General features: G+C 43.7%; 1 protein-coding gene across 12 annotated transcripts in view; it reads left to right on the forward strand.

Moving 5' to 3' along the window:
- The first annotated feature begins 556 nt into the window (after window positions 1-556).
- Window positions 557-16,629, forward strand: part of LOC119173521 (complement factor B) — a 1,265,978-nt gene continuing 1,249,905 nt past the window's right edge. For all 12 annotated transcript variants that reach the window (XM_037424323.2, XM_075896490.1, XM_037424324.2 and 9 more), the window contains exon 1: window positions 557-672. In XM_037424323.2, coding sequence (XP_037280220.2) covers window positions 657-672 — 16 coding nt within the window. In that variant the 5' untranslated portion in view covers window positions 557-656. The remainder of the gene's footprint in view (window positions 673-16,629) is intronic.

Genomic DNA, 16,629 nt, shown 5'->3' on the forward strand with positions numbered 1-16,629 from the left:
TCAAAAATGAAGTAAACCCGGTGCCATGTCTGCAATTTGAGGAGGCTAGGTAAGGGGCATTACTAGTTGTAAATGTTCACAAAAACAAAATGACACGTGCTAAGGCAGCCGCGTAAACAAGTAGAAGGAAATGATTTTGTCGTAATATATTGTTCCACAGAACGCTGCGCACGTCTTTTATGATTCAATGTTCCTTGTCGATCATCAAACAATGTGGTTTCTCTGGCCATCCAAAGTTTGATGACAGCAAGGATCCAAAGACGAAACAGTGAAAACATAAGCTTTTTATCTATTGCTGGCATTATTTGAGGTCTTCCTAAAAATGACTATTAGTCGTGGTAATAGCGCGGGTGGACAGGCTAGCTGGGCAAAGTTTTATTGAGATATTTGTGTTATCTTCATTGAACGTTTCACTGCAAAATTGGAAGTTCGGGTTCCGGCATCATCGTTGCAAGTTCAGTAGGCAACCGTGCTCTCTGCGATATCTTGAATGCTCTAACTTCTGTAATTTGACGCTCGTTTCATTACTAGACGGAAAGCTTGGTTCCTCCCTGTCGAGATAAGAGCGCAGATGTTGACGCTCCGGTAGTCTCCGCAAAACAGCCACAGTGGCTTCGCGAGAGGGCCAACACGTCGCAGCAGAATAGAGCACTGCTATGGAAGGACTCACGTGTGAGTAGCATTTCGTCAACTTTTTGTTCATGAGGGGATGCACGCCTTAAAGCTTTCGGTTCAAGCTATAGGTGCTTAAGTTGACATGTAAAGAAAGAAGAAGCATCCGATCAACCTGTTCGCGTCACAAAATGTACTGAACGGTATTCAGTGCTATTCAGAAAACATCGGCCCAAAGGGCACATCTGTTTATTTGTCATTTTATTTAAAAAGGGCGTATCTTTCACACCTAGACAGTTTTCATTTTTTTCTATGATTTAAGTGCATTGTTGTAAATTGATTTAACAGTGTGCATTGTTAATATAGTGACCACCACATTACCTGCAAACCACATTACAACTATGGACAGATGTGCAGCTTCGTCTGTCTATCTGTGTTCTTTCTCGTGAGGATTTCTCCCCATCGACACATATCATATATATGTATAGGGTAAAGTGAAAAATGAAAATTAGGAGGGTTAGCACTCGGTGATATACCAGTCGAGATTTTTTTTTTAGTTTCAGCGTGTGACTCATGAATAGTCAGTAATCAAGATTAAGCTTGAGCTTCACCACACATTTTTCTTGTAAATGTATGCCTGGAAGACCCGCGATTTCAAGGTGAATGAAGAAAACAAAAACAAAAAGATTCTCCATTCACTTTCAAGTGTAATGTAAAGAGCTTGCATCGGACGATCGCAAAGCTTTTGATGTTTGTGAGAACATCGGGCCGAAAAAAATGGCAGTGGTTCAGTTTCTTTTTCATGATATTCACAATATAAACAATTTGAAGTAGAGGTTATATTTGGCAAGATTGTAAAATGACATTGTCTTCCCGAAATGAGACTCATTCGCACATATACCCTAGTGTGGGGCCCATTTCGCGAATCACGCTATATCTTTCGCGCTACTGGCCTGAACCGATGCGTCCGTAAATATGGAGCTGCGATGCTGAGCTGTAGGTTGGTGATTCAATACTAGCCATGCCGGCTACCCTTCAATTGGCGGAGAAGGCAGGTGATAATGAATCAGCGCAAGCATGTAAACAGGAGACGAGAGAATACAAGCTACAGTTATCCGAGCATCGCCTCTTTGTATTTCTTAGGAAAGTACTCTCACTCTAGTGCGCGTTGAGGAACACACAAGGCGTCAAATTTTATTGTTTACATGTAATCTACTGTGCAAACCATTGTCGTACCAAGGTTTTGGCACGTAAAACATTCGTCTTAGATTGTTATTATTTTGGCATGTGCGAATTCCGTCAGAGTTCGCTGAAACAAGAAGGCTTTCTACAGTGTTTTGTTGACGACCTACCGTATTCTTGACCTGTCCATTGAGCCGAATGCCAGCATCCATTTGTGGCTTTTTTTTGTATTGCTAGGGAACTTTTGGCCACGACTTTGGAGCTCCTAGTTATTCCTACCACGCAGTACCCCAGTGGTCATTTGCTCACATTGAATCAAGATGCTTACGCGTTCAGGCACACTTTAAAAGAAAAGAAAGTATGAACAAATGGCATTGATAGGGCTAAATTAGCAATAACAGCACGCCGTAGCTGCGAGTCACGTGTGTGTGCGAGAAAAAAGCAAAAGTATTCCTAAATAGGGTGTGGCATTTATCAAGGCTAGAAAGCTTATTTTCTTTTGCGCACTGTGGTTATTTGGAGACGGTTTTATAACGCCGAGTCATAGTTTCAGTTTCAAAAAAAAAGTAGTAGGTTGGAACCCAGAGTGGTTTTCGTGAAAACAGCTGCTTACGTGGGCCCACAAAGTTGAGTGCACAACTGCAGCACGTTGGCAATCATTTTGCAGTTTCTTCATTTCATCACTGATCGTACACCAGATGCTAGAACATGAGCAAGAAGCTGCTGCTCTAGCATTTTAACAAGAGCCCCTGCCCAACAAAATTAGGCAGTAGAAAGTCAACTCCTTTCTCTCTCTCTCTCTCACACACACATGCACACACACACAAACACACACACACACACACACACGAAACTGGTGTTCATTGCTTTACACATAATCTCTTGAAAACATAACAAATAGAACATTCTAAATTGCTCTGCAATTATATAGTATAATAAATATTTCTTTTTTAAAGACACCAACACGCTTCTCATTTTTTGGTGAAGAGTACACAACTTTTCCGAACAAAATCGAAAACATGTGTAGCACAGTGACACCATACAAATTTCCAGGCACATAACAGTATGTAAATTGACTTCCACACACAGCTGAAATGAAACATGTGTCATACCTAAGAAAGAAGCAAGAAAAGCTAATAGAAATATCGCATACATTAGTAACTCAGAGCCGCACGGCTAAGAAAACACTGCTTTAGCAATGTGACAAAGGAAATGGTATCTAGCTTATGTTTGTTTCCTTAAGGTTGGTAATTAGTACTAATATACGGTACAATAGCCTGTCTTTTTCATGATTGCTTAGCGAAAAAGGAACCGCCTGAGTTTCTCGCTCTCTAATCTTATATTTTAGGTAAGTTGGTTGCTTCAAGCTCACTTCCGAGATGGCGGCCGTGTTTCTCTCCGGGAGTTCTCAGGGCGCTTCGGTGCACGCGCTTGTTCATTTGCAGGCTGGAGACACCTTTAGAAAGACTGTGCGCTGCTTGGCGGCCATATTGGTTCAATTCTGTCGGTTGGCACACAGAGGCTAGCGTGAGTGACGCGCTCTGAAAATGTTGTCCTTGACGTATTGAGATCCGTTATTTGGCTGCTATGACAGGTTGATGTGTGCAACTGTGAACGAGATCACATGCGAAAGGCCAGCGGATGTTTCCTTTTTGTCGTAACAGCGAGCCAAGAAAGAAAAAAAATGGCAGAACCCACGTGCAGCGGTAATCAATAATATGCGAACCACGAAAGAAAAAGGTTGATATGGCACTATAAAATCAGCACAACATTAAGAGACGGACGTAAATTAGGCCGTGGATGACTTTCATGTTAGGATTACCATGTTTGCGCCTGAAATGTGTGCTCGTCTTTAATTCATGTTACGGAATACCAAATTTGGTACATGTGAAAGTAACAAATTGGCTGCCAGTACTCTAGAGCGTAGCATGTAGTCATGTTTTACATGACACCCATGCCATTATTATAATGTTAAAACGTGTCATTTACCTTCGTCGTCTATTCACGTCACAAGATACCCAATGAGGTACACGTAGAGCAAGCAAAACTGCCGCAATCACGCTATGACCATAGCATGTAGTCATTATTGCATGACACGCATATCACGTTTACCAAGTTTGTACGTTTGTACCTTTGTCGTTAATTCACGTCATATAACACTAAAATTGGTTTATGTGGAGCTAGCGAAATGACCACAAGCACGCTATGAGCTTATATGATATATGTAAAGCTTGTGAAACTCCGTGAGCATATTGTGAGCGTGGTTTGTTTTCATGTTCTGACATGACACGCATGTCATGATTATCATGTTTGCACCAGGCACATACCTTCATCAACCGTTAATGTCATGTGCGTAGCACTAAGTACGGTTTTGTGAAGCTAGGGAAACAGCCGCAAGTACATCATGAGACTGGCATGAAGTCATGTTCTTTGATGTCACGCATCTCATGATTATCATGTTTGCCCAAGTCAAGTACCTTCGTCATCCATTCACGGGCCATAATAGCAAATTCGGTGTAGGTGAAACAAGCTAAACAACCGCGAACGCACTATGAGCGTAGCATGTAGTAATGTGTTACATGACACGCATATTAGGATTATTATGTTTAGACATGTCAATTACCTTCGTCGTCCGTTCACGTTACGTAAAACCCAATTTGGTATATGTGAAGCTAGCGAAATGACCGCGAAAACACCGTGAGCGTTGCGTGAAGTGAGGACTTACACGACACGCATGCCAGAATTTCCACGTTTGGGTCTTTCACTTCTGTTCGCCATGCAGTCATGCCATACAAGCTTTCCAATATGTCTGGTGAACGAAACCACCGCAATGCAGCAAGACCGTCATATGTAATATTCCTCACGTAACTGTCATGATTTTGGTGATATGACTAGTCTCTTAGGGCCGTCATGCCCTCATGTTATGACACACTAATATTGATATCGATACCATTATCGAAATGGCCAGGAGAGCTAAATGTCGTAGGCGTATAGATAGATAGATAGATAGATAGATAGATAGATAAATAGATAAATAGATAGATAGATAGATAAATAGATAGATAGATAGATAGATAAATAGATAGATAGATAGATAGATAGATAGATAGATAGATAGATAGATAGATAGATAGATAGATAGATAGATAGATAGATAGATAGATAGATAGATAGATAGATAGATAGATAGATAGATGGATAGATAGATAGATAGATAGATAGATAGATAGATAGATAGATAGATACGCTCAATGTCTCCGAAGTTCGCTAAGAAAGGCTTTGCATTAAATAAAAGAAGCGCAAGTGAAACGCAAATGCTGGCATCCGACTGACAGCACCAAGATATGCGAGGTTGGTTGTCGGCCTGTCTAGCAAGTTTACGCGTGAACGAAAAATTGAGAATCATGAAAATGAAATAAATGAATCAACAATCCTTAGTCAGAATCGGGCCCAAAGCAGTGTCGTTTGTGTTCGAGTGGAGATTAAATTTGGGTCGTTTGCGTGGCCAGCAGCTGTTCTAGCTTTAGGCCACGCAGGTTTCCTTGTTTAACATGGTAATTAATAAAAAGCGTAATAAAATACTGCACAGTATGGCACATAGTAGCACTGTTGTAGTTTTGTTGTGGCGATAGGTATACAAGCACTTATTAAAAAAAAAACGAAGGCTAAAGTGCTATAGTCTAGAGAGGCTTAATCATGCACTGCGCAACAAAAAGTGGCGAGGCTAAGAACTTCACCAAGGTGGGGTACCAGCCTAGCTGAAAGTCAAGTTTACACAAACATTCTTTATATGTGCCGCCACTCGGATGAAATGTCAGCATAAAGAGGTGATCGACTCTGCGTTGCGGTCCCGCATACGTCTCTTCCAAACACTGTGTATACCTATAAGGTAAAACTTATCATACGACACTTCATCAAGAGATGGTAAAAGATAACGAACAGTGTGCGAATTATTTACTAAAAACATTGTCTGCTGAGTTTGTTGAAGCACATCTCATAATAGAATGGCGTCTTTGCAACCCACCAAGCAATGCTCTGTTGTTTCAGGTACATAACAGAGATGTCAATTGTCAAGACAAAGATTCCTTTTTTTATGTGACCAAGTTTTAACAAATAGTGTTGCATAATGAAGTTTACCAAGAATGTTTTTGAATTGAGCTTGTGAATAGACCTAAAAGAACTTCCCCTGCTTGGAGATACAGTGAAAATAGCTTTTGTGCTTCACAAATACACGTACCCTGAATGCTGGTATGTTTCTGAATGCAACATGAAATACTGAAGTAATAATGTTTGGTGCATGTGCCCAATGCAAGTAGGCGCCAGAAAAATGATTTCGTGCTTTAAAGCCGGTCACCCACTACAAGAGGCACACACGCTACTGCGCATAGGAAGTACGAAAAGGTTTCACGCTTTAACTGCTTGCAGTACGCACTAGGAACAGGAGATCGCTATCGCGTACAACTCCTAAAGGCGAAGCTTCAGTGTTGCTGATTTTTTAATTGCTGTCAGTGTAGATACTGTTAAAGAAATCTTGCTTGTCTCGCGAGAGCTGCATATCATAATCACCGTCTGAAACTGCTTTTACAGCCGCGATGCTAACTTTTGCGTTAGGCCGTGTGGAGTGAATAGATCCTTCGGCTACCTTGCTGATAAGCTTAGATAAGCGTCGTCAAAACTTTTTATTCATGGCTCAATGTAAGTGAGCATAGTCAAAACAATCAGTAGAAATTGTTGCAAATTGACACTGATTGATACTCAATGATGCTGATTGAGCCACTGGAATAAACTGGGGTACTTTAGAAAAAGCCTACTTTTGTAGGGTAATCGAGTTTTCACAAGCAAAATTAACACTAGTCGATAATAATTTACATTGACAGATAGCTATAAAGAGGCATCAGGCAAGATTAGTGAAAAATATGTCAAACTACCCTAATCCTGTCCAAGAAGAGCTGACATAGGTATCAGGTACTTCAGATGCGACTTGGCTATCTTCTCTAGGATTAGGTATTACTAAATGAACCCCAATTTGTTTATTTTTGAACAAGTCAATGTTGAGTGAATTTAGAAGGATTTGCCATTTGGGGGACTGCCTCTGGTAACAATAAGCCGATTCAATAAAATTCGATTTAGATACGTTACCATAGTTCGAATTTCAATCAATCCAATTTCGAATAGGTTGAGATTGCCTAGTCAGAAGGATGAAAGAGTATGGTTACAATAAGGAAATGCTTATTGAGCCAGGTTAAGCTAATCCACATAAAACTAACCACGAGAAAGTGAATTCGGAGTGAGTTGGGAATGTCTAGCTTATTGAATGCTGAAGCACACTCGCTTTAATCCCATCTGGATTAAATTTGATTAGGCTAATCTGAATGAGGCTAACCTTGAGAAGGTCTCCTAGAGGTAAGTTGTATTTGCCCAGCCATCTGAATTACTAAATATGCCCACAAAGAGACAAAAAGGGATTGAGCAGGATTATTCTAATTTCGACTAAGTTACTACGGAACCAGCAATTTTCAGTAAATTAGGTTTTCAAGTTAACTAGATGACTCAGTATGGTCCCAAAACCATGTGAACTAAGATGGATTAAGCTGATTCACATTAGGATAAACACACGCAATCAAATTCTAAGCGAGATTATCTCACCTGTTGGACGCCTGAGCATGGCCACGTCAAGCCAGCCCGGCTTAAGGTGGGTTAAAGTATTCCGCATTTAGCTACTTGCTCAAGTAACCCGAATCAAGGTAATGAAAATTAAGTGACATGCATGACATTCCAAATAATTTATAATATTCATAATCTCTTTTGCCATGTTGACCCAGGTAATGAGCAATTTTTTAAAACCGCGATTAAAGCTTCAAGATAGCGTCATATATGATGTACATGACCTGTCTTTTAAATGCGAAGCATTTCTTAGCATACTTCGGTGACCTTGAGCGTATTTATCTATCTATCTAGCCGCTTACGTTCGGGTGCTCTCGTGGCCACTCCCTTACCTTGGCGTGAACCAAAAGTAGCATGGGAAAGTTACATAATTTGACGAGAACGACGCGCTGGTCAAGGCAGGAATAGTCCAAGAATCTAGTCGCGTATACGTCGTCAAACACTTCCTGTCCGACAGCGGCATGTAACCATGGGCTGGTAGGTGCCACTAGTATGCGGGTATGTTCCACAGGTGATTGACACTTAGTATCTACCTAGGCGCGACGAGAACACACATGGGCAATTTCAACGCTTAAGCGTTAAGAAATACCCGACATCGGTAGCGTCGACCCAACGATGGCATGGAATAAATGCCAGTGTTAAGAAAAACCTGACATAGGCAGCGTTTTTCCTCCGATGAATGCAAACATTGAATGTCAGGGTTTCAGCAGGAATCGAACTCAAGCATTCTGCGTGGCAGTCAAGCATTCTACCCAAGAGCAACGGGAGGTCTCGGAACTACTTTTCGAATACACGCTAGTCTACATGAAACGTCAATATAGGCTGTAGTGCTGCTTACCTAAGTTTTATAAAAAAACATATGCACTTCTTTGATACTACCGTTAAGTCAGGTTAACGTCAATTGTGGTTAGGTGCCGTGCGCTGAAGTTGATTTATGTAGCAGTGTCCAGGTCCAGCATCTTCGCCAGCGTCAGCGCTTCATATCAGCTTCTTGTATGACTGATACGCATGTTCTAGATGACATCGTTGCGCGTGTGCAAGCAACTGATTATATAAACATCTGCAACTCTTCAATATTTGTCTGTGCGTGCAACATTTGTACATATACTAAGCGTCATTTGATGACGTGTCACTCAAAAAATCGTAACTGCAGCTAGGTCACTTTACTCCGCATGCTTCGCATAACGTCGACTCCCACATACGTGGGTTCTGTCGAATTTTTTTTGATGATCTGCCCTTTTTTATCATCTTACGCTATTATGACCTGTCAAAAGAAATGTGGATGACAGAAACGGGAGAAAGTACCTCGCTTGACCGGACAGACAGAAACACACAAAAAAACAAAAATATCGATGAGCAAAAGGATCAAAATGTGGGCCAGTTGGTAATTCATTTTCTTCGTTCAGCGAACTGGGAGCGCAGAGAAAACACAAAGGACGAAGCGAGGAACCACACAACACGAGCGCTCGTGTTGTGTGGTTCCTCGCTTCGTCCTTTGTGTTTTCTCTGCGCTCCCAGTTCGCTGAACGAAGAAAATATCGATGAGATTCTTCGTATATACATAAAGTATTAAAGCGGCTGTTAGAAGATCATGCCTGTTTCATGTGTGTCATCACACACAAGACACGCACTTTTTGCCAAAAATACTCGAGATGAGAGTTTTTGCAGCTTGTGAGCCGCCAATTATTTACTCCGTGTTGCGGGGTGAAACCGGCACATACCTCTTGCTTAATGACAGAGTTCATGAATTACATGACCTTGTTAATCTCCCCCCGGAGTTTCAGGTCAAGTGGTTATAAACTTTCTATTGGAGTTTTAAAGCCCTTTTGGTTATGACGTGCATGCTTGTGTGTTTGTGAGTATGTACGGTCATCTTTTGGCACGCTGGTCGGAAACTCCAGTGTCTTGTGTGGGTGGAAATGTGAGCATTTGTCGACAGACAATGAAATTATTAGGGCAGTAAAGATTTGCCATGGTCGTTTGGAGTTTTGTGTGAAGCACTCCACTCTGACGCAGGGCAACAGAAGGAAATCTACCAAATGGAACACATGCCTTCCCTCTGCGGTAAATGGCGAGGTCAGAATGGATAGCGATGTGCGCGTCTCGCGCCTTGCTTGAGTGGGCACGATATGTACAGCGACGCTACGCTAGCAAAACGTGAGCTCCAAAGCGAGGCGCAACTGACGTGACCTGCGACCGTCGGCGCGCCCACAGTTGGCACCGTTTCAAGGCACGGGGTGCTTGCGGCTTCTGGTCGAATCCCCTGATTTTTGCGGAGTAGAAAACGTTGCTCCGTGGAATGAATCTCACGAAAAAGCTGCTTCCGATTCACCAATGCAACTTAAAGCGAGCACTCTCAATCTACCAATAAAATAGATTTGCTCGGCATGTAGCAGAAGAAAGTGTTACCGGAAGTGCTCCCAATCTGCCAATGAATGGCACGATTAGAGTTATGGCCTGTGGTTTTTTGAATTTCTTAAGTGGTGGTGGGTGTTCGCGGCTGTTTAGTCAGTAATGTTGTGTATGTCATTGAATGTGGTCAAGCGATCACCCCAAGACCATTCCGTATGTTGCTGTTGTGGTGATAATGCCGTTGCCCCGCTCTCAGAGGTGAAGTCGGCCAGTGAATCGGCATTGGCTTGCTGAGTGAGGTTTTGAGCCACGGCGTGGGCTACCTGGTTGCCTGCGAGAGGGACGCTGGTGTAAGGTGTGGTCCACAGAAGGGTAACACTTCCCCGCAGGGGCACCTGCGCAAGTAGGCGTTTGTTGTGTAGGGACACCACGGACCCGAGCTAACGGGGGAGTTTTGACACCCTCCCACGCCTAGCCGTGCATGACTTTGCCGTGTCCGGGGAAAAGGAGATCCTGGGGGTTGAGCCAATGCTGGTTTATTAGACCTTTAAGGCCCCCCAGTTGCGGCAACACACCCCTTTGGCCCCGACTTGACGTGGACGGCACGCCTGGGCTGACCCACCCAGGGGAAACCAGCAGTCGCCTTTTCCTGTCTCTCCCTCTCTTCATCTTCGTCTTTTCCTCTTACTTTCAATCTTTCCTGTTCTCTCCTCTCTTCAATTTACTTCTGTTTTTTCCTGGCGGCAAGGGTTAACCTTGCGTGGCTATCCAAACTAGGGTAAACCATAATGGGTTATAGTAACTGTGTACTGCTGGCGTTCCGCAGACATGCCCACATGCTCTGCCACGTCCCCTTGTTGGACTCCGTGGTGGGTGGTAGGCGCCGTTACCGAAAAATTCACATTCCCATGGGATCCTCGACCCCTCTCTAACTGATCGTGCCTCGAAAAGGGTACGCACCGACGCAACTTCACTACTTTGGCCCAAAAAAAGAGAAACTTTCCCAAAATGCCATGTCCTCCACTGTGAACAATCATCTACCAAAGCAAGAGCAATCTTGCCCTTCCTTGTGACCAAGTGCTTGAGAGAGACCATTGGAATCGGTTATAAGGCCACGAAGATGGCAACTGGAGATCTGCTTCTCGAATTAAAAGACAAGGAACAGTACAATAAACTCTCGCACCTCGTAGCCTTTGGTAACATCCCCGTCTCTGTGAGCGCACACCGTACCATAAATACAGTGAAGGGCGTGGTATTGGACGAAGATTTGATGACACTGAGTGAAGAAGAGCTCCTTTATGTATGGAAGGACCAAGGTGTAATACATGTCCAGCGCATCAAAATCAGACGTACCAACAACGAAATAGCAACAAAGCACTTGATACTCACCTTCAACTCAACCACTTTACCTGAGACTCTCAAAACTGGCCATATAAAACTCCATGGCCGACCCTTTATTTCAAACCCGAGGCGTTGTTTCAAATTCCAGCAATTTGGTCATGCATCCCAGAGCTGCCGAAAACAGCTGATGTGTGCTAAGTGTGGCACAACCGGCCACAGTGCTGATGAATGTAGTCATGACGAGGTCCTCTGTGCTAACTGCGAAGGTAGTCATTCCGCATACTGCAGAGCATGCCCAGCCTGGAAAAGAGAAAAATAAAGAATAACTATAAACGTTAAGGAAAATATAACATTCAGGGAAGCAAGACAACGGATTTCGTTATCATCGGCACTAAAACACCTTTTGCCGAAGTGGTGCAACGAGGGGTGGCACCACAAAGGCCCTTGGCAGTTGCCTGGACCGCGCCTAGCGTGACGAGGCCACTGCCACAAGCCCTTACGGCGGGAGCAGCCAGCGCTGCCCTGCCCAAATTCAGCCTGTCCTCACCAGTGACCTCTACAAGCTCTGGCAGCACTCAGGGCAATCACGAGGCCAAAGGGGCTTCATCGACCCCCAGCTCGGTGGGGACAAAGACTTCGTCGATCGAGGCGAAGTATAAGCGACGCACAGATCGCTCTGTAGAGCGAGCGTCCAGTGCCTCGCAAGAGGCTATGGACACCAGCTCAAGTCAAACGGTGCAGGAAGCGCGGAAGGAGCGGCGAGCTTCTCTCGAACGCCCCAAAAAAGACAAAACGCCGATTACAGGGCCTGACAAAGGCCCTGTAAAATGAGCTAATCTCCGTCTTCTCTGCACACAGCCCTTTTTTCCCCTTTTTCCACTATGGACAAAATCATACAGTGGAACGTAAGGGGAATACTTAGAAATTTAGATCACATCCAAGAACTTCTTAGTAAGTTTAACGCAAAAGTGCTATGTGTGCAAGAAACGCACTTAACTCCTAAGCACAAGGACTTCCTACGGCAATATATTCTTTTCGAAAAGACCGGCAGTATGCTGTTGTACCATCTGGTGGTGTAGCCATTATAGCAGATCGAAGTATAGCATGCCAGCACTTGAAGCTCCAAACGGCCCTTGAGGCAGTAGCCATTCGAGCTGTACTTTTTAATAAACTCAATACCATATTTTCTGTGTACATACCGCTGCATCAACAGCCACTCAGACGTGATCTAGAATCATCAATAGACGAACTCCCAGAGCCGTTTCTGTTCTAGGTGATTTCATTGCACACAATGTTCTTTGGGGCGATGCTCACTGTGATGCGCAAGGGCGTCTCATTGAGCAGCTCCTTTGCTCTTCTAGTTTATGTCTTTTAAATATAAAGGAGCCTACGTATTTTAGCCTTGCAAACAACACGTATTCCTTCATAGATCTTAGCATTTCATCACCGTCGCTTTCACCTATTTTTAATTGGAACGTTCCTAAAGACCCTTATAGGAGTGACCACTTCCCAATCATCCTGAGTGCGCCGAACAAAGATCAACTACCCCCGCAGGTTCCTCAATGGAAGATTGACTCAGTTGATTGGGAAGGGTATAGAACTCTTACACACATAACAGTGACTGAGCTGTCTGCCCTGACCATAGATGACGCTGTCACGTATTTTACAGATTTTATACTTGATGCCGCATCTAAATATATTGCCAAAACGAGCGGCATGTCTTCTAAACGGCGAGTCCCATGGTGGAACGACGCATGCAGGAAAGCACGGACCACTCAGAACAAAGCATGGGCGTTGCTTCGCGAGTCCCCTACAGCAGAAAACCTGGAAAGTTTCAAGCGGGTCAAATCGTAGGCAAAGAGAACGCATCGACAAGCTAGACGAGAGAGCTGGACAAAGTTTATATCGAGTATCAACTAATACACAGATGAGAAGAAAGTGTCACCAATGATGACACAGACGGCCCTAAGCTAGAAATTCAAGATTGTTTTTCCATGAAAGACGCAGAAAACCTTTGATGTAATATGGCGCTTGTTAGGTGCTGGCCTTGGTGTGGCGAAGTCTACTTCTACGTGTGCTCACACGTCACCTCAAAAAAAGAGAAAAACAGTAAGTCATTCCTTTTCCTTTCAATATTGTCCACTTTTTGTGTTAGAAGCACCCAAGCAGTGCTCTTCGAAGGAGCTCTCGCCATGTGTTAAGCGTGTGACAAGCATACTCGACATAGTCATTTTCACAAGGAGCAACTGGTAGCATGTGCAGTCGGTTCTTAGAGAGTAACTGAGAACACGCGGGAGGAACGGTAAAGAGTAACCGTTGGTCTTAGGGGAGGAACTGGTGGGAGTAATGGTTGGTCTGCTGGGAGTAACAGTTGGTCCACTGGAAGCAACTAGAGGGAGTAACTGTTCATCCCGCGAAAGAGGAAGTGAAAGGAGAGCAACGGTTCGTCCCTCTGCAGTTACTCCTTTTAGGAGAGTAATGGGAGTGGCAATACCATTGCTCCCTGAAAGGAGCAACCCCTATACCTCCGTTGCTCTCTTTTGGCTTAGAGTGTAGCCGCGGGAGGCCGCTACTTGTCCATGCGTGTGCGCGCAATCACACTGAAAAAGCCGCACATTCGACGAAAAAAAGTTGGCCCGTATGTGCGCTATAATCTGCAAAAGTCGTTGAAACACGATAGTCTTGCTTCTTGAGAGAGTACAAGTACAAAACGTTAGTTTGATGTTCTGCGCGAGAAAATTGGCGAATGGTATTCTGGAGGCGCTGCGTTAGAGTGCCTCAAGAGTGCAGCGGAGACGAACGAGCGGATGGAGTCACGTCACACGTGAGACAAAAGTGCTATCTGGCAGTTATTTTGAAAAACGAAGCGTGCGGCTCTGCGACGGGCGTGCGTGCCCGTCTCAGAGCCACGTTGGAAACACTTCCCTTTTTGTGCAAGCGTTGCATGGTCAGCGCAGCGTGATAAACGCTACGGTCCTTAGAATTACTTATGTATGCCTTCTCTAGTAAAATATGCATGTACAGAATATATACGTGTTTTTACGGTGCCTCAGATTTGTGCAATAATTGCTTTCTAATGAACAATCGCACAAGTATGAACGCTGAATCTTGAGCAGCATTGGTGGGTGCTGTGGAAGGGGTCGGCCGTTTGGGGTTTCGGCTGATGCCCCTTCAAGAACCCAGTACCGTTAAGGGTGGACAAACGGACAAATGGACGGACAGTCCAAAAGTTTTGCGTTGAAGGTACCCAAGAAAGACCATGTCAAGGTAACGAGGCGTGGTAGTTTCTTTGTCCTACCACCCCTCCCTGCTTAGCTTCCAGCGCTTTCGTCGGGACGAGAGAAGAGATAATGCAATTGCAGCATGCGACAAACTTTGTAACTTCACTCGCACTGGACGGATTCTTAAAAATTTTCCGGCGTTGAATTTGTGAGGCAATAAGCTGTTCTAGTGAATTCATTCCATGGTTACTTGAAAAAGTGTTTCGGGGCCCCTTTAATGCATTTTGTTCGACAGGTGTCACGATGAAAACAAGCCTATTCAGCGATAATAGCGTGTGCTGGTCCAATCTACTGTGTGCGTGTTTTTTTGTGCGTGCCTGTGTATGTAACAAAAAATATGAATAACTATGTACTTAGTGGTTTAAAGGTGCACTAGGGGCCGGATTGCGCTATCGTATTCAACTCTTAAAGGAGAAGCTCAAGGGTCCCCCAATTTTTTCGTTATGAACAAAGCTTTTAAAGTCCAGTTTTCACATGTGTACAAGCATATTTCACATTTGCCTTAGTTTTCCATCAAAAATCTCAATTGTTGTGTGGCCATGTCATGTCACCTTTAGGTTAGAAAAAATAAAAAAAGTCATTTCCAAGCTGCAGAACGCAATAAAAAGCGTGGAGTAAATACTTGGTTCCCGCTACGGCTTGTACTGACAAAATTTCCAACGCAGGCTGCCGCTAAGAATTCCTCTGCGGTGTTGTAAATATGCATCATCCTCCAAACACGTATTCATGAGGCAACGCTTTTAACTCGAAAGCGTTAAGAACTCGTTTTGTCGAAAACCGGTTTTGTGTCAAATTCGGCGTCTTTAGTTGTGAGCCAAAAAATATCGTGTGCATGATCGAAAGATCGAGAAAGATGAAAATATAATACAAAAAAAGTTGCTTACGTGTTGGGATCGAAACCGGCTCGTTTGCATGGCAAGCTAGTGTTTTAACTCACAAGATATGCATCTACTCACAAATAAGCGAAAATCACTTTTTCAGCTTGCTACTGCAGCGAAAGTAACTTTCATGCTTCAGAAACACGCGCCCTGTACACGTGCTTCACAATAGAAGATGTAAAAAATTCGTCACAACTCCTGTACCTAGGGATTAGACGTTATGCAAGGAAAGGTGACCGCGTTGTAGCAACACCACCTAGATAAGTTCAGGCAGGCCTCTTCACTGCCTCCGTGACATCACGCACCTGGCCCGTCGACGCGCGCGCGTGCGAGCCGCTGCGGCGCGGACGCTTCCCGCGCTGCGGCCGCTACAGATGAGTAAAACATTAATTTCTGCATTGCCGCGATATAGGCATAAAATATAAAATTTCTGAACGAACGTTATTTCACATCAAGATGAAATAGTGCTGTTCCGCTCCATCTTGGCGGACGTAACTGCTTCAGATTGCACTTAAAAGAAACGTACACAAGTCCCGCGCACCTGGCAAAATATTTATTACAATGTAAGTACCATGTATCACAAGGAACATACGAACTTCCAGCTTTTAGCAGTCATATTGACATCTATGACTACATTGTGCAACACAAAAACCGAAACTGACAAGATTAAGCAAAAAAAAACAAGGCGCTAGATTATTCGTTATAATGTTTCAAAATTTATCACAGTGAAAAACTTTTAGCATCTGGTACAGTCATATTCACAGTCATAATCGCATTATGGGGCAAACAGAAAAACACAACTGCTCTTAGAACGAAAGAAACTAGCTACTGGAGTATTTATTACAATGTATAAAGTGTATCACAAGGAACAAACATTTAGCATTTGGAACAGTCCCATTCAAAGCCATATTCACACTGTGGGACAAAAAGAAAATACGAACCGGCCAGCTTAAAAAAAAAACTAGTCATTAGTAAAGCTTGCTTCATATTTTAGCGAAGGGGCCACTAGCAAAGTTTACTGTAGCGTTAGCAACTTTCTTTGCTTTGTACAGGCTTTTTCTTTCATGACACTGTCATTCCTGCAAGCGACATAGTTTTTTAGAAGCGTGTTGACAGCTGGTTCTAGAATGTTTTTGAGTACGGTATCTGCATGGTGGCCACTTGCACACATGTCCAACTCCTCGCCGTCGCTTAGTAGGAACTGCATGATGCTCAAGAGGACCATCCTTTCGTTGGCTTCTGCATGAAACCACTGCTCCTGTTCCTTACTGACAAGGTGCTCTAATACTATCTTAGTGCCAAGAACAACATTAACAACA

The sequence above is a fragment of the Rhipicephalus microplus genome, chromosome 5 (assembly GCF_043290135.1).
Source record: "Rhipicephalus microplus isolate Deutch F79 chromosome 5, USDA_Rmic, whole genome shotgun sequence".
Classification (NCBI taxonomy): domain Eukaryota; kingdom Metazoa; phylum Arthropoda; class Arachnida; order Ixodida; family Ixodidae; genus Rhipicephalus; species Rhipicephalus microplus.